This window comes from Artemia franciscana, chromosome 10 (assembly GCF_032884065.1).
Source record: "Artemia franciscana chromosome 10, ASM3288406v1, whole genome shotgun sequence".
Classification (NCBI taxonomy): Eukaryota; Metazoa; Arthropoda; class Branchiopoda; order Anostraca; family Artemiidae; genus Artemia; species Artemia franciscana.
The window spans coordinates 32896123-32917124 of NC_088872.1; the positions used below are offsets into that span (position 1 = coordinate 32896123).

The window sequence follows — 21002 nt, forward strand, 5'->3', positions numbered from 1 at the left end:
TCGGGTTGAAAGCATCTGTGGTTTAAGCGGTGAATATAATGTTGGTATATGCTTTGAGCAATGGTTTACCGCTAAAGCAACGGTCTAAGAGCAACTAGGGTAAATTGTCAATTATAAATGACATTTAAGCTTGAAAGGAATATAGCGTTGGTATCACCCGATTGGACACATTTTATGACAAATTTCGCCCCCCCCCCTAAAAATACGCTAGTGTGTTGAATTGCACGAAGTTGCTCATCTTTTGTATGTGACTAAAAGGATTTAACAAGAAGATGTTTTCTTTCCTATTAGAAATAGAAGAAGTAAGGAAAAACAGCTGTTTTTTATTTTTAAACAGCTGTTTTCTGTTTTTTCGAAAAACAGAACAGATTACAGAAACAGGTCACCTGTTTTTGTTTGACCTGTTTCTGTTTCTGTTCTGTTTTTTTTTCTAACTATTTTTTCTGTTTCTGTTTTTCTCAAAAACAGAAACAGTGCCGATGCTTAGTTTTAACTTTCTCTGCCGTTGTTGCATATTAAGTAAAAAAAAAAAAACCAACTTTATTCAACTGAAAGTAAGGAGCAACACTAAAACCTAAAACAAACATAAAAACATTACGTGTATAAGAGAGACTGCCCCCTCCTCAATACCTTGCTCTTCACGCTTAAGTATTTTAATATTTAAAAAAAAACTTCTTATTCCAATTCAATGGCCCGTGTTTTTCAGGAGTCGTTCTAAAAGAATTTGAACAAAAGTCAAGCTTTAGCGTAAAGAGCGAGGTATTAAGGAGGGGGCAACCCCCTCATATACGGGATAGTTTCTATTCGTTTTAAGTTTTAATATTACTCCTTACTTTCAGTTGAAAAACTGGTCGTTCTTTAAAACTTCATTTCTGATCGTTGGTTAAATAATACCGGAAAATCTACCTCCACTCCTCCCAGGAAAATTCTCCACCTACCACGAAAAATTCCTTCGAGGAAAATTCTTAAATGTAAAATCACACCCCGAAAAATTCTCTCGGACAATTCCATCCTCGGTGAAGATTTCCCCCAGAAAATTTCCAACGGACAACTCCGCCTGGAAAATTCACCATACTTTCATTAAACCAAAAATATCTTTTTAATTTCAGATCTTTTTTCAAACCATACCGAAAATTACCCTCCACAGAATTTTTTGCCCCGGAAATCCCCCTAATGAAAATTTTCGCGCGCAAAATACCCCATTGCAAATTTTTACCACTCCCCCCACTGCCCACGACAACTCCTACTCTCTTGAAAATTTCACCACGGGCAATTTCTCAAGAATATCTTCACATGTAAAATTGAGCCACCAAAGAGAGTCAGAAAAAAATTTGTTTAGGAATTTTGGATACACCTCCACCCAAAGAAAAAATGGCAGCAAACTTCCCAATCACATATACTATATGTAAAATATGGACAAATTTCATAACTTACAGCCCTTATTTTAGGGGCTGTGGGGGTCATGTTATCCCCAGAAGATAATTTTTATATCTATCCATTGTTATCCAAATTCGATTTTTAAGAGAGTTTTGGTTTCTATTGGAAAGTGCTCGGATACCTCTAAGATTTATGGGGCAAGTAAATTGGGCCAAATCGGAATGGATGGACTTGTAGAGGCGAACGCTTCTTCAAAGCCCCGTCTATTTTCCATATTAGAACTAGCCAGATTCACTTGAAAATTAGTCAGACGTTATCTATGACCAATGGCACTTTAACCGTGAAAATTTGGTCCTTTGACCTTTATTAAATAAAAAAAACTAATTTTTTTAGCTGAAAGTAAGGAGCGACATTAAAACTTAAAACGAACAGAAATTACTCCGTATATGAAATGAGTTGTCCCCTCCGCAATCCCTCGCTCTTTACGCTAAAGCTTTAAATTGTTTTAAAAAGTAGAATTGTGGCAGAGTCAAACTTTAGCGTAAAGAGCGAGGGATTGCGGAGGGGACAACTCATTTCATATACGGAGTAATTTCTGTTCGTTTTAAGTTTTAATGTCGCTCCTTACTTTCAGCTAAAAAAATTAGTTTTTTTTATTTAATTTCTGAACGTTTTTGAATTAATGCATGTTTGGTTTTGGCTCTCCGCACATAAACTATTAAAATGAAATTTGTATATTAATTCTTTTTTTGGCTAAATGCCTTTCTCTTAGTTTTGATCAGACGATTTTGAGAAATAAGGGGTGGAGAAGGAGGCCTAGTTGCCCTCCAATTTTTCGGTTACTTAAAAAGGCAACTAGAACTTTTAATTTTAACGAACGTTTTTATTAGTAAAAAATATACGTAACTTAAGAATTAACTTACGTAACAAACTTTCATAACCTTATATTTTTATTATGTATACGAGGGGGTTTGTACCCTCGTTAATACCTTGCTCTTTACACTAAATCGTAAGTTTTGTCCCAATTCTTTAAGAATGACCCCTGAATCAGAAAGGCCTATAATAAATAGTCTTAATTACTAAAAATACTTTAGCATAAAGAGCAAGGTATTTATCTCCTCCTAAATACCTTGCTCTTTATGCTAAAGTATTTTTAGAACCCCTCATATGCGTAATAATCTCTGTTCGTTTTAAGTTTCAATGCTACTTCTTCCTTTCATTTGAAAAAACGTTTTCATGTTTATTTTTCATTGTTTTCTTATAGTAATGCTAGAGAATCCTGCGCCCTTGTCATTGAATTTTTCTTTCCCTATGACAGATTCCTCCAAGGAAAGATCCTCCAACATAGCCCCCTCTCCTCAGCCCCACCCCCAAACAAAATAAAATCCCCCTGAAAACGTCTGTACACTTCCCAATAACCATTACTATATGCAAACAATGGTCAAAGTTTGTAACTTGCAGCCCCTCCCCCAGGGATTGTAGGGGAGTAAGTCATCCCCAAAGACATATTTATTATGGTTTTCGACTATGCTGAACAAAATGGCTATCTCAAAATTTTGATCCGTTGACTTTGGGAAAAAAATGAGCGTGGGAGGGGGCCTAGATGCCCTCCAATTTTTTTGGTCACTTAAAAAGGGCACTAGAACTTTTCACTTCCGTTAGAATGAGCCCTCTTGCGACATTATAGGACCACTTGGTCGATACGATGACCCCTGGGGAAAAGAAAAAAAAACAAAAAAAAAACAAAAAAAAAAACAAACAAATAAACACGCACCCGTGATTTGTCTTCTGGCAAAAAATACAAAATTCCACATTTTTGTAGATAGGAGCTTGAAACTTCTACAGTATGGTTCTCTGATACCCTGAATCTGATGGTGTCATTTTCGTTAAGATCCTACGACTTTTAGGGGGTGTTTCCCCCTATTTTCCTAAATAAGGCAAATTTTCTCAGGCTCGTAACTTTTGATGGGTAATACTAATCTTGATGAAACTTATATATTTAAAATCAGCATTAAAATGCGATTCTTTTGATGTAGCTATTGATATCAAAATTCAATTTTTTAGAGTTTCGGTTACTATTGAGCCGGGTCGCTCCTTACTACAGTTCGTTACCACGAACTGTTTGAAAAAACGTTTTCATGTTTATTTTTCATTGTTTTCTTACAGTGATGCTAGAGAATCCTGCGCCCTTTTCATTGAATTTTTATTCCCCCATGACAGATTCCTCCAAGGAAAGATCCTCCAACATAGCCCCCTCTCCTCAGCCCCACCCCCAAACAAAATAAAATCCCCCTGAAAACGTCTGTACACTTCCCAATAACCATTACTATATCTAAACACTGGTCAAAGTTTGTAACTTGCAGCCCCTCCCCCAGGGATTGTGGGGGAGTAAGTCATCCCCAAAGACATAGTTATTATGGTTTTCGACTATGCTGAACAAAATGGATATCTCAAAATTTTAATCCGTTGACTTTTGGAAAAAAATGAGCGTGGGAGGGGGCCTAGATGCCCTCCAATTTCTTTGGTCACTTAAAAAGGGCACTAGAACTTTTCATTTCCGTCAGAATGAGCCCTCTTGCGACATTCTAGGACCACTTGGTCGATGCGATGACCCCTGGGGAAAAAAAAAAAAAACAAAAAAACAAAAAAACAAATAAACACGCACCCGTGATTTGTCTTCTGGCAAAAAATACAAAATTCCACATTTTTGTAGATAGGAGCTTGAAACTGCTACAGTAGGGTTCTCTGATACGCTGAATCTGATGGTGCGATTTTCGTTAAGATCCTAAGACTTTTAGGGGGTGTTTCCCCCTATTTTCCTAAATAAGGCAAATTTTCTCAGGCTCGTAACTTTTGATGGGTAAGACTAAACTTGATGAAACTTATATATTTAAAATCAGCATTAATATGCGATTCTTTTGATGTAGCTATTGATATCAAACTTCAATTTTTTAGAGTTTTGGTTACTATTGAGCCGGGTCGCTCCTTACTACAGTTCGTTACCACGAACTGTTTGATAACTCGAGCACTACAAGACTCATTGTACCATTCTTCGAAGATTTCTCCTTGATCACGGAGAATGACTTACAAGGATGAATCGTAAAGCCTTTTCACTGTCAGTGGCGAGGGATTACATAGATGGGGTAATTAGCAAACTTGTAATTCATTTTAGAAACTTTTTAAGCTAAAAAGATTTCTTCTTGTAAGTGGTTATCCAAAGATTATAATTGATGATGCAACGCTATGAAGTTGTAGTGAATTATTAACAAGCTGATGATTTGGTAAACCCTTGGTGAGAGACGTAACCAAATAGTTTTTTCCGTTGAATGAATAAAAAACAAATTTAGAAGTTATGTATCAAGCCAAAATATGGTAGCCCAAGCATAGAAATATGGTATTTTCAAAAATAATAATAACGAAGATTTAGCTAGGTTTGGCATTTTGGGAGCAAAGTAATATAGCTGTGTTGCGATAGCAACACTTTGGTTTTGTCTTTTTCAGCTTATTCACAGAAAGTGGTAAGGATCTAACCTCTACGGTTTTTACGGAAAGTGTGGACCTTAGGCCGGATTGATGAATATGACTTTGCATTTTGGAAAGCTTCGCAGAACTCCTGCCTGGGGCCAAAAATCTATTGTTTCTACCGATTGCGGTCGAGAAATGGTATCAGATGTGCCTCTTAAACTTTAAAAGTTCTCTCATTGCTAAAGAAATTAGAGTTTATCCTTTGCTCCTTTCTAAGTGATGACGTTAGAGACTTGGCCTACGGCAAAAAAGTCAACTTTTGAACTAAGACAGATAATTTTTTTTAGACAGCAGTCGATAGCTCTTGATGAGCTGATCAAAGGATATGTCATCCATTTTTTGGTAGAAAAATTCCTCCATGAGATAAATCAGTTTGAAAGTTTAAAGGGGTTGACAACTTCAGTAGTAAGGTACACACTGAAACCAAAAATAGGCAGATATCAATTGTGAGACATATAGGGGAGCTTTAAGCAACAGTTGTCTGTTAGTTCATAATCATCTTCGGCAACGAGGGGTTCGCAATTTTTGCTACTTGGTGTATCTATTATTTGTTTCCGGTGTATTTGATGGTAAGACCAATTTGGTTCCAGAGGTAAGACATGTAGGGGACTTTTGAGTAATAATCGGCTGTTAGGCTACAGTCATCTTCAGAGATGAGGGGCTTGCAACTTTTGCTAGTTGCAATGAGGGGTTTGCAACTTTTGTGAGTTGTTGTACCTAGTATCTATTTAAAGATCCTTACAGATTAACAACTTCAGCGTTGTTTAATCGAAGCGAGGAAACAAAACCAAAGCGTTGCTCTCGCAACACTTTACTCGGCGAAGCCGAAAAAAGGTTACCGCAACACCTCACGTTGCCCATGAAAATCTAGTTTTAGCTTAAAAAAGCTGGATTTTTTAAAATAACAACAAAGAATCGGTAACCTTTCATGTTTTAAGGTAAAGTAATACAGCATTAGATTGTATGTATGATGTGAAAAAAAGCAGTATCGATTAACTATGGGGAAATATTATTGTGAATTGAGTTTGTTTAAGTAGAAACATCGTATTTTGAGGAGAAGCAGCAAAGCAACACAGTCTTAGCTTACAAATGATGCTTGTTTAGAAACAAAGATAAGACTAAGTTTCATGTTTTGTGGGAAAGTGATACAGCATTAGATTCTACAACGATGCATTTTGAAAAAAGCAGCCTGCAATGCCTTACAGGAAATACCGTTGAAAATAAAGTCGGTTTTAAGTAGAACCAGCATACTTAGAGTGGAAGCAGCAAAGTAATATTGCCTTAGCTTTCAAATGCTGCATTTTTAGAAATCCCAGACAAAGATGTAGTTAGGTTTTTTTTTGTATTGGAGCAATCCAGCACCAGACTATAAATGTGATACAGTTTTAAAGAAGCAGCATCCAATAACTGTCGGGAAACACCATTGAGAAAAGAGAATTTTGAAACAGAAACATCGTATTTTTAGCGGAAGCAGAAAAGTAATATTGAATAAAATAACAGTATTTTTAGAAATACCAACATACAAAATTTAGTATGGTTTTAATATCAAACAGTTAGTGGTAACAAAGTGTAAGTAAGGAGCGACCCGGCTGAATAGTAACCGAAACTCTAAAAAACGGAATTTTTGATACAAGTAGACATAGCAAAAGAATCGGACTTTAATACTGATTTTAAGAATATAAGTTTCTTCAAGTTCGATCCTCAGATTTACGATCCTGAGAAAATTTGCCTTATCTTCGAAAAAAGGGAGAAACACACCCTAAAATTCATAGAATCTTAATGAAAATCCCAACATCAAATTCAGCGTATCAGGGAACCCAATTGTAAAGGTTTCAAGCTCCTATCTGCAAAACATGGAATTTTGTATTTTTTTGCCAGAAGAAAGATAACGGATGGGTGTTTATTTGTTGTTTTTTTTTTGCTTTTTTTCCAGGGGTGGTCTTATCAATCCAGTGGTCCTAGAACGTCACGAAAGGGGTTATTCGAACGGAAATAAAAAGTTCTAGTGCCCTTTTTAAGAGACCAAAAAATTGGAGGGCAACTAGGCCCCCTCCCACGCTCATTTTTTCCGAAGGTCATCGGATCAAAATTTTGAGACAGCTATTTTGTTCAACATAGTCGAAAAATCTAATACCTATCTCTTTGAGGACGACTTAATCCCCCACAGTCCCCGGGTAAGGGGTGCAAGTTATGACTTTGCCCATTGTTTACATATAGTATTGGTTACTGGGAAGTATTTGCCCGTTGCCCATTTTCTACATATAGTATTGGTTGCTGGGAAGTATAGAGACATTTTCACGGAAATTTCTCTGGTGAGGAGGGGGTCGGGGGAGAGGGTTACGTGGGAGGATCTTTCCATGGAGGAACTTTTAATGGGGAAAATAATTCCCATGAAGCGGGTGCTGGTTATCCTAGCATTATTTAAAAACAATCAGACATTAAATTAAAAAAAAAATTTCAACTGAAAGCAAGGAACTTAAACCATTAAAACTTAAAACGAAAAGAAATTATTACGTATATCAGGGGTTCGCCCCCTCTTCAATATCTCGCTCTTTGCGCTAAAGAATTTTGTGTAATTTCAAAAGAGCTATTAATTCTAATTAAGCGGATTTTGGGATTCAGAGGGCATTCTTAAAGAATCGGAACAAAATTCGAACTTTAGCGCAAACAGCGAGGTATTGACGAGGGTGCGAAACCCTTCATATTACGTATATGAGGGAGTTTCTTCCCCTCGTCAGTACCTCGCTCTTTACGCTAAGGTTAGAATTTTGTTAAATAATGGCCGATATAAACAATAATTTGTTTGTGTTATTTTTCGGCCAATCTTAATATTTAATATTATCTTAAGCAACTTCTTAACTACGACTTTATGTGATAATAAACCAAAGATATTGTATATTTTCGGCTTGTGGTTGTTATTAAATAAAAAAAAACAAGTTTTTTTCCAACTGAAAGTAAGGAACAACATTAAAACTCAAAACAAACAAAGGGGGTTGCCCCCTTCTCAGTACCTCACTCTTTACGCTATTGTTTGACTTTTTGTTCAAGTTATTTAAGAATGAATCCTGACTCATAAGGACCGTTTAATAAGAATAATAAGCTTTTTAAAAATTCACAAAAATTTTACCGTAAAGAGCGAGGTACTGAGAAGCGGGCAGCTCTCTTACATGCGTAATAACAACCAAAGAAACATCTGAAAAAATTGCGGTTCAAACAGTTCGTTGTAACGACTGTAAGCAAGGAGCGACCCCGCTCAATAGTAAACAGAACTCTAAAAAATGGTCTTTAAAAAAAGATTTTTGATACCAATTGAAATATTAAAAGAACCGTTTTTTAATGCTGGTTTCAAATATATAAGTTTCATTAAGTTTAGCCTTACCCATCAAAGGTTACAAGCCAGAGAACATTTCCCTGATTTTCGAAAAAAGGGGGGAATACCCCCCAAAAGTCAAGTGATCTTAATAAAAATCACATCATCAGATTCAGCGTATCAGAGAACCCTGATATAGGTTTCAAGTTCTTATCTGCAAAAATGTGGAATTTTTTATTTTTTGCCAGAAGAAAGATCACAGATGCGTGTTTATTTCTTTGTTTTTTTTTTCTCCAGGGGTTATCGTATCAACCCAGTGGTCCTTGAATATCAGAAGAGGGTTCGTTTAAACGGAAATTATAAGTTCTAGTGCCCTTTTTAGGTGACCAAAAAAATTGGAGGGCAACTAGGCCACCTCCCCCGCCACTCTTCTCTCAAAATCGTCCGATCAAAATTTTGAGAAAGTAATTTTGTTCATCATAGTTGAAAGGCCCAATAATTATGCCTTTGGGTATAACATGACCCCCCCCCCCCACAACTCCAGGGGAAAGGTCTTTAAGTTATAAAATTGTCCATTGTTTACGCATAGTATTTGTTATTGGGATGCATGCATACATTTTCGGGTGGGAGAAGGACAAATTTTCTACTGGGGGTTTTTCACGAGGGAATTTTCCATGAGGAGGGAAGTTTCCAGGGAGTTAATTTGTCAGGAGAAATTATACACAACGGGAATTTGCCGGAGTTCTTATACAAAATTCTTTTTACATGTCTTGCTTTCTCTTTTCCGTCTCAATTTTACGAGCAGAGTGGTTAAGAGTAATTGTCCGGGGTAAATTTTCACCGGGATTGAATTGTCTAGAGGACATTTCCATAGTTAGGGGGTTTCTCCATGGAGATGGGGTCAGATTTCCTGCCGTTATTTAAAAAACGATCAGAAATTAAATAAAAAAGCAAGTTCTTCATACTGAAAGCAAGGAGCGACATTAAAACTTAACACGAACAGAAATTATTCCATCTATGAATGGGGCTGTCCTCTCCTCAATGCCTCACTCTTTACGCTAAAGTTTGAGTCTTTCTCACAGCTCTATTTTTTGAAAAAATAAACTTTAGCGTCGAGAATGGGGCGTTGAGGAGGGGATAGCCTTAGCTTATAAATTTTTTGCAAAGTTTCATTTTTGGGGCAAAGTAATATAACATAAGATAATAAAGCACCTGATCCGGTTTAAAAGAAGCAGCATTCAGTAATTGACGAAAAATACCGCTCAGAATATAGTTAATTTTAAGCAGATTCAGCATATTTCGAGTGGAAGCGGCAAAGTAAAAAAGCCTTAGCCTAAAACACAGTACATATTTAGGAAAGAATGGATGATATTTTGGTTCAAAATAAAACAACCTTGGGTTACGTGCATGAGGTATTTTAAACGGGGGACATCCGCTAGCTGTCGAGAAATGCCGTTGAGAATAGAGTCGGTTTAAGTAGAAACATTGCATTTTGAGTGATAGCTGCAAAGTAACATTGCTTTAGCGTACAAACACTGCATTTGTAGAAGCAATAACCAAGATTGGGCTAAATTTTATGTTTTAGGGCACAAAATTAGAGCAATACAACATTAGATTATGTAACGATACAATATGATCGAAAGCACTATTAATTAACTGTCTTCTAAGTGGAAGCAACAAATCAACATTTCTTAAGCTTAAAAAAGCTGCATTTTTGGAAATAACAACAAAGACTGGGTTAGCTTTTATCTTTCGGGATAAAGTAATACAGCAATAGATCATTACATAATAGATTTTCAAACAAGCTACCCCCATGACTATCGGGGAATACCGTTGAGAATAATCGGTTTTAAGTAGAAACATTGTCTTTTGAGAAGAAGCAGATCAAGTAACCCACTTTCCACCCCCACAAAATCGAGCCAAATTTTGATCCCCTAATAGTACAACTAAGGCACTATCTCTTATTTGATCAGCAAGGTCAAGATTTCTTATCTGAGGTTTGGCAGGAACCAAACGCCATTTACAGAATATTCTGTTAGTGTGCACATTTGAAACTTAATTTTGCTTTCTTCAACGAGCAAGTTAAAACTTCAGAGTAAAGAAAGGAGATTTAAAGTTGGTAGTCCGCTTTTTCAAATATTCCCAACCCCTTACTCGTTCGAAGTTTTTAATTGGCTTCTAGCTTTCATGCAAAAGAATTTGTCTATATTATGCAACAAAGAAAACCTATATTGCTTGAGCGAATTAACATTTTTTCGTGCAATGTCAATTCGTTTGATAGTAATTCCAGACCGTATTTATTTTCTTTTTGTCAGTAGTGAAGCTGTTTTAGGTCGTTAAAGACATTTTCGAATCGATTTGACTGAAGTTAGGGAAATCAAACGAATATAAGGAATATAACGCGCCAGTTCAACTTTAGAATAAAGGGCAAAGGTTTAAAGTGGGTTGGACGCCCTGATATTTCTAACCCATATTGGTTTCAAGTTTAACTTAGCTCCTAATTTCATACAAAAAAGTCCTTTTCGTTATAAAAACAGCAAAACTGTATTATTGAAGGAGTTCAATCTTTACTGGTGAAATGTTAATTCATTTAAAGTCATTCGTGGCCATTTTGTCTTTTTTCATTTTTTCATTAGTGAGCTAGTTTTACATCGTCACAGACAATTTTGAAGAGATTTGAAGAAACAAATTATTGAAAATCAAATAAAAAAGACCGTAAAAAAAGTGAGATTGCAACTCATCAAAATACTCAATGGGTTCCACCAGTGAAAATAAGTTTTGAACGATTGTAGTCTGAAGTAACTAGGTTGGTGATGAACTGATGACCAAACGCGAAATCCTAACAAAAATATATATATGGTTTTATTTTGGGGACCTAAACTGTAACTGAACAGTTTATTGTTCAGTTACAGAATTTATTGAACAGAGTTCAATAATGTTTATTGAACAGTTTATTTATGGGTAATTATTAATTAATAACCCATAAAAATATTCGGTCCTTGTATGATATAGCGACCACAATTTCTTGATCTGTAATAAAACCGGTTTTCTGTGTACACTCGGAGATAATCAGCTTAGCCTGAAAGAGATAAACTACGAAGCAGGTATATTTTGATTGAATAAAATATAGGCCCCTAGAACTGAACGGGGCACTGAAAAAAGAAAGTTCTAGTTAGTATGGTGTATAAGCCATCCAGTGTTCGCTTGGAGGAGTTTATTGCAGGTTTTGATGAGTTGCTGAGATTTGTTTCCGCTACTAGGGTGGATTTTTTGTATGGGGGATTTTAGATTTAATCTTTTAGATTATTCAGGTGATAATTTGGATTTCTTTAATTATATGGTTTCGAATTATTTATACCCCTTAAACTGTGTACTCAAATTTCTAGTCAATCTGCGACGCCAATTGATAATGTTTTTGTGGGACGTAGTTATTTGAGACAAAGTTATTCTGAGAAGATACTCTATCCAGGCTCGGATCATCTCCCAGTAGCTGCTCACGTAACTTGTCTGAAAAAAGGACACATCCCGACAAAGAAAACACTGACGCGTGAGCTAAAAAAGCAGAGCTTGAATAATTTTGCCGAGGAGTTGAGTTGTATCAAGTGGGACTCAGTTCTGGAGATCCCCGGAGATTCTTCACTAGTCTATGATCAATTTATGTCTATCTTTCAACCGATTTATGATAAACGTGTCCTTTGTGACTGGTAAAAAAAAAAAGATGACCTTCGGAAGCCGTGGATTACGAAAGAAATAATAGACATGATAAAAAAAAAGAGATCTGCTATATGAGCAATCTCTAAATAGTCAGGATGATGCAGATTTTACTGTATTTAAGAGAGTTAAAAATAAGATGAATGGCAAGAGAGGACAGGCAAAAAGAAATATTATGAATACAAGTTTTCAGGTCATAAGGGAGATACTAAAGCGACATGGCAAGTCATTAATGAGTTTATGGGAGTTCAGAAAAGTAGCCAGTCGCCTTGCATTAACATTAATAGAAGTTCTATGTGAGCGATAGAAATTCTGTAGCGAATCATTTTGGCCAGTTTTACTCTCATATTGGCTCGTCAGTTCAGGAAAGTGAAGTATGACAGGGAGAATTTTATTTGTGAAGAATTTGTAGACCCTCGAGGTGACAATCTGGTGTTGCAGTCTGAGAAATGCAAAACTGACGAAGTGATGAAAATAGTGAAAAGCATAGAATCGAATTCGGTTGGGATTGATGGCGTGAATCTGAGAACTTTTAAGACTATAATAATGTATATATTACCATGTATACTCCATATAGTCAACTTGTCGCTGGAGACAGGGACCTTTCCAGAAGCATTGAAGCAAGCTAAAGTTATTCCTCTTTACAACGGTGTCAGGTCAGATTCCATAAACTGGAGACCAATCTCGATAATGCCGTTATTCTCAAAAATACTGGAGGAAGTGATTTACCGACGCTTATGTGACCACCTCATGAAATATTGTCTACTAAGTTGAAATTCAATTCGTGTTTCGGAAAGGTCATTGAACTAGTCATGCTGCCATTCATCTTGTTGATTTTGTAAATAACTGTTTTGAAAAAGGTGAGACCCCTCTAACAATTTTATTTTTATTTTAAGAAAGCATTTGATACGGTTGATTTTAGAATTTTACTGCGAAGATTAGAATGATTAGGCATCAAAAGAGTGATTTTGAAGTGGTTTGAAAGTTATTTGTGCGGATGGTCTATTAAAGTAATGGTTGATGATGTTTCTTCTTTGCTCAATAGGGTGTCTTGTGGTGTGCCACAGGGGCCAGTCCTGGGTCCACTTCTTTACCTGGTTTATGTAGATGGCATAATAGTTTATCTTCCGGATTGTTGACTAACATCATTCGCTGATGACACTGGGGTTACGTTTTCAAGTCCTTGCTTGGAAAGTGTCGTGTCGAAAGTTAATATTGTGTTGAGAAGTTTCTACGTTTTCACTAGCTTGAGTTCATTACCAGTAAATGTTGCCAAGGCTAGTTTTATGTTGTATTCTAGAGTAGGCAAAGCTCATGATATTGATGGCAGCATTATGTTCGAAAATAAGCCTGTGCTGCGAAGTTCAGGAGATCCGTTATTTGGGTTTTATATTGATTGCAATCTATCATGGAAACGTCACAGGGATGTTGTTGCAGCAAAGGTTGCCCGTGGTCTTAGTGCAATTGGACGCTTTAAGAATTTTTTACCTCCAAGGGTATGATTGTTATGATACCGCCCTTTGATTTACCCTTATGTTTCATATGGATGCTTGTTGTGGTCAATTTTTATTCAAATTTGAAACTGGTTCAGATCCTTCTGAATAAAGCGATTCGTCTTATTGGAGCTACGTAGAAGGTATCTCCAACACTTCAACTTGCTTAAAACAAATTACAAGTGCTTAATGTAGGACAGTTGCGTGACTACCAGTTAGGAATTTTCGCATACCGATGTTGGAACTCGGTAAGTCCTGAGGTTTTCGTAACTATTTTAGTGACAATAGGTCACTACACAGTTATGAGACTCGTCATGCTGATAATTTTATTGTAACCATATAAAAGTGAAACTAGGGCGGGTTTCCCTACTAGATTTTCAGGGCCCCGTGTATGGAACGCCGTTCCAGAGAGTATTCGGGTGGCTAAGAACCTCAGATTATTTAAAAGCAATTTGAAAAAATATTTATTAGTAAAAGGTTTGTAGTTTTATGGTTGAATGGTTAAGAGAGATTGGTTATAGTTTTTATTTTGGTTATGTAATTAATTTACTTTTTATTTAATCCAATTTTTTCTGTTAATTTAATTAATTATTTGTTTTAGAAAATTGTAAGTAGCCGCCCCGTCGGCTAGATACAAGAAAGTGCTTTCTTGTATCTTTTTTGGGGTAGTTATTAGTAATTTAATTATTATGTTTTTGTTTGTAAACAAAAAATTGAACTGAATTGAAATATTTAATATATAGAGTTGGTTAGGCTAGGTATTTAGTATAATGCGTTCTGGGTGGCTGCTTTCCACAATTCTTTGTTGTAGTCTCCATAATTGTGTAATAAGGTATTACATTTTTATCATATTTTGGTATTTTTCATTGGGATCAACCTAACTTCAATTCTTGAGCATGGTCGATCAGGTTACAAAGTGTGGTCATTAGATCATACAAGTACCAAATATTTAACTACCGAAATTTTACTGATTCACAAAAATTAATCAACTACTGAATTTGTGTATATGTATACTTACGACAAGAGGAGTGTTTAGAACAGTCACGACATCGGAAAGAGAACCATTACTTAACTCTGGAACATACTTCCACGTCCTATTCTGGTAGAAGGTCACGGTGTAGTTGTCATGGTAGTTAACATATGCTCTTTCGTGAAATTCCCTGAGAAAATATATATATATTTTTTTAATTACCTGAGGATATATTGAATCAAGAGGTTTAGAGAGAAGAATAAAGATGATTAAACACATTAGTTGTAGAATTTTGATACAACTACCATTACTACTACTGACATAAAATCATACAGTCTAGCCATCAATCGGAAACCATAATTTCGTCTCTAGGAGCCTCATGAATTTGCCACTATATTCTGTTCTAAAGAATTTGGCGAAGTGTCTTACTGCAAGCGGAATGAAGAGTGATTCCTCGCCAGCTCCGCAATCTCCATTGCAGAAAATTGTAGCATTTGGCGGATTGCAAGTAATTTTTCGCCAGCATTTTTGTAGAAAAAAGCAAATTCGCACGCCTTGAAATTTTATAATCCATGCGAGAAAAAGGGCTCAAAAATCAAATAGGTACTAAAATTTGTTTAAATACGACAGCCTACAATGTTACCAATCTTTTCCTTCTACATGTCTATAATAGGAGTTAAGAAGCAGCAAATGAATTGAACCTTATGTTCTATAAAAAAAATATAAAGGTATTTTGCAGTCCTTCCGAATATTTGTATGCTTTTTTTCTGAAAAATAAATACATTGCTTGAATTACGGTCTTCCACCAATCGCAGCACTTATTAGAATTAGGGTTTGGACTTCTTAGGGTTTTTGAAGTACCTACATTTCCGAGCTATACTTGACAACCATCATAGCCGTGGCTTCTAGTGTCTAAATCTTAGGTCACACCCAACACCATCTCTTCACCTTCCCTTATTCAAAGTCTTAGCGACCAAATCTTCTTGACATTAATGTTCAAACCTATTTTTGTACCATGAACTCGCAAAACCTCAAAAAATGTCATTTATTTTGCTTACACTTTCAACTAGGATGCTTAAATTATCAGCATAATTTAGGACCAGGAGAGTTTTACTACCCCTTTTGATTCCGTGTTCTCCCATTGCCTTTGCTGTGTTCCTTAAGACAAAGCCCATCAAAATGATCCAAATAAAAGGTGATAGAACGCAACCCTGCTGAACTCCTGATTTAATAGGAAAAAACTACTACCCTCATTTCTCGTATATAGCACTAATCACCTTAATGTACTTATCTGGTATACCATATAAGGATAGGACCTTTGCTACAGCTCTTCTTTGAGCTGAATCAAACGCTTGCTAAAATCTACAAAACTGAAGACTAAATGTGTTTGATCACTCAGGCACTCCTCAATTATCAATCTAAGAGTGAAAATTTGGTTGACACATCCTCTACCCTTTCTAAAATCACGCTATTCTTCTCTTAAAACTCTATCAAACAGTTCGTGGTAACGAACTATAGTAAGGAGCGACCCGGCTCAATCGTAAACGAAACTCTAAAAATCAGAATTTTGATGCTAAAAGATACATCAAAAGAATCGGGTTTTTATGCTGATTTTAATAATGAGCTTTCCTTGCTTGGAGTAATATGTCATGGGGGAAGAGAAATTCAATGAAAAGGGCGCAGGATTTTCTAGCATTAATATAAAAAAAAACAATGAAAAAATAAACATGAAAAAGTTTTTTCATTGAAAGTAAGGAGTAGCATTAAAACTTAAAACGAACAGAGATTATTAAGCATATAAGGGGTTCTAAAAATACTTTAGCATAAAGAGCGAGGTATTTAGGAGGAGATAAATACCTCGCTCTTTATGCTAAAGTATTTTTAGTAATTTCAACTATTTATTCTACGGCCTTTCTGATTTAGGGGTCATTCTTAAAGAATTGGGACAAAACTTAAGATTTAGTGTAAAGAGCGAGGTATTAACGAGGGGATAAACCCCCTCATATACATAATAAAAATATTAGAATATAAAAGTTTGTTACGTAAGTTAATTCTTAAGTTACATAAATTTTTTACTAATAAAAAAGTTCGTTAAAAATTAAAAGTTCTGGTTGCCTTTTTAAGTAACCGAAAAATTGGAGGGCAACTACGCCTCCTTCCCCACCCCTTATTTCTCAAAATCGTCTGATCAAAACGAAGAGAAAACCATTTAGCCAAAAAAAGAACTGATGTGCAAATTTCATTTTAATCATTTATGTGCGGAGAGCCAAAATCAAACATGCATTAATTCAAAAACGTTTAGAAATTAAATAAAAAAAAATAGTTTTTTAACTGAAAGTAAGGAGCGACATTAAAACTTAAAACGAACAAAAATTACTCCGTATGTGAAATGGGTTGTCCCCTCCGCAATCCCTCGCTCTTTACGCTAAAGTTTGACTCTTTGCCACAATTCTGCTTTTTAAAACAATTAAAGGCTTTAGCGTAAAGAGCGAGGGATTGCAGAGGGGACAACCCAATTCATATACGGGGTAATTTCTGTTCATTTTAAGTTTTAATGTCGCTCCTTACTTTCATTTAAAAAAAAACTAGTTTTTTTTATTTAATCTACGCTCTAAGCCTAAAAAGAATCATCATACTAACTAATTTAATTCCTACAGAAACCAAGCTAATGCGTGCATAACTGCCACAGTCGCTCTTATCGCCCTACTTTTGGAGTGATTTAGTTAGAATGTTCCTAAAATCAATACGTACTTTCCGCAAAAATTACATTAAGGCCTAGCGGAAGTCCAAGCATTTTACTCCCTAGTCAATTCGTTTCAGAGGCGACAACTCAGTCAAAGACAAACTTATCAGTTTTCTTCGTCGATTCAACTAAATAAAGATGATACTGTTGAACTTAAGGGGTTTCTCACTCAAAATTACGATTAGGCCCAGGTTATCCTTAGCAATTCTTCTTGTAATTATTTATACAGTATAATTTTTTTATATATATTTATTAACCGGCAGTTTGGTGTCTGCACGCTACTTATTCTCCAGACTCTGTTTAAACCGGTTACAACTAACTAATACTTCACTGAATCGCTCAAAAACAATCCGACTAGTTAGTCCCTTGGCCTAATTTATGCATTCTCACGCGCTCAGATTACAGCTACATCTAGTCTTTTGAAGGGGATTTTTGACTTCGGAACACAAATATGTAAAGTGTTTGAAGGGACTGCAGCCAGCAAGTATATATTATAGAAATAAGTTTTTGATTGTTGAATAGAATATTTTTTACTCTATTTTTTGATACCCCACAACAACAGTGTCAAGTTTAGCAATCTAGAATGCAAACCCGAAACAGGTTTTATAATTATTTTGGAATTATAAAAAAAATAATTGTCGGCTTTAAGACTTGATTACATCAAAATATTAACCAGATTTTTTCCCATCTGTTAAAATAAAAGCCGCCGAAATCACTAATTCAGGAACGTTAGGCAAACTCCGAATGTTCAACATGAGAGGTATAGGAAGATTCTTTGAGAGCCCGTCCTCCCTTAATATGACAGGAACTTATATATAATAATAACTTAAATATGATAACTTATCTATGTAACATTTACTTATAATAATTACTATAGTAAATTATCTCTAATCTCACAACTATCATATTTAAAACTCATTTACCAGCATTATGAGCACCTGCGGCCTTATTATTTTTTAAGCCATTATGTGCTATCCCCAATCCGTCCTGGCAAAATAAATCTTCCTTCATATCCAAAGTGTCACAAACCTTTTCATTCTTTTTTATATCTTTTCCTGTAACTATCATAGTTTAGCACATTCTCAAAATGTCCTACCACCTATCTTTAACTCTTTCCTTCTCACTAATTGTGGCTGTGTTCCTATCTTTAACTGGGACAGATTCAGATTGACTATTTCCTCTCAATTTATTGACATGCCAGTACAATATTTTACTATTATGCCGTCTGGCTGCATCTTCCAGATATTTGCTAGTTTCATCCATGGCATCTACTTTACACCTCCTAGATTTACATTTTAACGCTTTCTCTACTTCCTTTACACTCCACCCTCGGAATCTCATATATTTTTTTTTGAAAATTTTAAATAGATTACATGGTTTTGTTTCGAAGCAACCAACATCAGGCCTTATCAACCAGGTCTCTGGTTGATAACCAATCTCTCCTCTCGGAGAGATTTGGTATCGATGGGTTTGATCTTTTTAAAAGTAAAAATTTAGTTATCAGCTAAAATGCAGTTCCTTTGTAGCCTAACGGGTTAACATTCAAATTAGGAAATTAAAGAGAAGAAAAAAAGTAGCAAGAATGAATACAGACTTACAGATATGTATATGGACCTATTTCTTCAACAACCGGGGTTGTTTTTGGGTCATTTAATATTTCTTCAGCATTGGTAATATTAAATATGTGGAACCTTATATACATAGGTATTGGTGCCTTTAACCACATTCTAGTAGCAATAGTTCCAGGCACATACTTGAGCTCCTAAAAAAAGAAAATTATGTTAGAATGGAATACAATGTATTTCCACATCGCATTACAATATGAAACACTAAAACTGCCAAAAGAAGAGCAGGGCTGTGTAACTATCCCAACTAGCTTTTAAAGCAAGGGCTAGGATTGGGAAGCAATGGGTCCTGACAATCACAGAGAAAAAGTGCAAACAAACCGATAAGCACAAAAATAAAGTTTATCTGAGTGCTGACTAAGTGTTACCTTTCCTTTTCTTTTCATAAATAAAACTAGAACAACCAAAACTATCAAGCGACATAGTGTTATAAGTAATGACGATTTATAACATATTTCAAACTCAAACGAAATCTCTCTGTTTAGATCTTGGGCTAAATTGCTGTTTCCAGCAAACAGTTAGTGTCAGCTTACAAACTGATATCCAGGTTTGCAAAGTCTAAAAAGAACAAAAATGGGAAACACATTTTTTCTGTTTTTCTGAACTGTAGAGTTTTTCGTAGATTATTTGGTACTAGTTAATTCAATGAAACACAGCCGAGAAGTTTGCTGAATGTAAGATTTGACGGGTGACAGAATGCAATGGACTTGTATAATTTGGGATATATATATATTTGCACATTAGGGGGGGGGGATAGGTTAGGTTAAGGGTGCTGTTCAAATAATTTACCCCAAGCCCTCAGGGAAAGGGCTGTAACTTATGCGAGCTACCCAGTGTTAACATACAAGATTTTATGGAAGGGTCGTCGCACAAAACATTGGAGGAGGCTCATTCAATTGCAAATCAAAAGTTTTAGTTCCCTTTTTAAGAGTTAGAAGTGACCGGAAGGAAACCATTCCCCCCTCCCCCCGCGGCCCTTTTCCCAAATAAAACGATCAAAATCTTGAGATAGCCATTTTGTTCAAAATAGTCCAAAGGTCAAATAGCTATTCTTCTGGGGTTGAAACCCTCCCCGGCTCTCGGTGTAAGGGCTGTAAGCTATGCAAATTGCCTATTAGCAAATAGGTTTTTTTTTGGAAGGTGGTCGTTTTAACTTAGGAGGATGCTAATTCGATTGAAAGTCAAAAGTTTTAATACCCTTTTTGAGAGTAAAAAAAGGTCTATTAGCTATACTTCTAAGGAATTCATGCCTCCCATAGCCCCGGGGCTAGGGTTGTAGATTATGCAGTTTGCCCATCGTTTACATGCAGGATTTATAATTAGAAAAAAGGTAAATATTTGACTCTGGGTGTATCCGAGAAGGCTAACGGCATTACGGTGAAACTTTGGAGAATGTGGAGGGGTATGTTTTACTAAATAAAAAGGCACTATATGCATCCAGTTTATCAAAAAGGAGGAACTGCAATAGTTTAAGAACGGCTAAATTATTAAATTGAAACTTTCAGGGCGTGTTGAGGATGATGTTGAAAAGCGGTAAGAGGACCATCAGCCCCCACTTATACTACTACTATTACTAACAACTCACTGCAGCACCAAGCTACCTAAGGCCCACACAGCTAGACACGCTCCTCCTCCATCCTAATTTATTCAAAGCCTCCCTTTTTACACTATCCCCAGAATTTTCCATTTCCTATAAATCTTTCTTCATGACGGCCTCAACCCCAAACGAGGACGACCTGCTTTCCATTTAACCCTAGACGGTTGGCCAAAAAGGACAATCTTCGGCAACCTGTTATCCTTCATCCGCACAACATATCCTAGCAATCTCAACCTTTCTTTCATAATAGCCCTAGAAAGGGGACTGAACCACATTTTTCCGTAAAGCCTACAGTTTGAAATATGGTCAGTCAGCCGGGTACCCAGAATAATTCATAGGGAATTTCTCTGGAAAAAATCTAGCAGATCTTCATCCGCTCTTCGGAGTGCCCATGCTTCAGAGCCATATTTGAGTACTGTCACCACTGTAGCCATATTTGACCAGTCATCACTGTAGCTTCTAATATTCTAATCTTGGTTTGCAGACTTATCTTCCTATTCTTCCAAACATTTTTTTAACGGTGAAAAAACACCATGAGCTTGGCTATTCTACTTTTAACACCTTCACTTCTCCCAACGTCTTTACTAATAATACTACCATGGTAAGTGAAACTGCCAACCTAGTCAATCTTTTCGTTCCCAGCGTCACCTT

At 36.0% G+C, this 21002-nt stretch overlaps 1 protein-coding gene across 1 annotated transcript in view; it reads right to left on the reverse strand.

The window, feature by feature from the left end:
• Positions 1 to 21002, reverse strand: part of LOC136032093 (protein croquemort-like) — a 64830-nt gene that overhangs the window by 30846 nt on the left and 12982 nt on the right. Inside the window, exons 2-3 of the mRNA XM_065712233.1 lie at positions 18728 to 18891; positions 14435 to 14576 (exon numbers count right to left, since the gene is read on the reverse strand). Coding sequence (XP_065568305.1) covers positions 14435 to 14576; positions 18728 to 18891 — 306 coding nt within the window. The remainder of the gene's footprint in view (positions 1 to 14434; positions 14577 to 18727; positions 18892 to 21002) is intronic.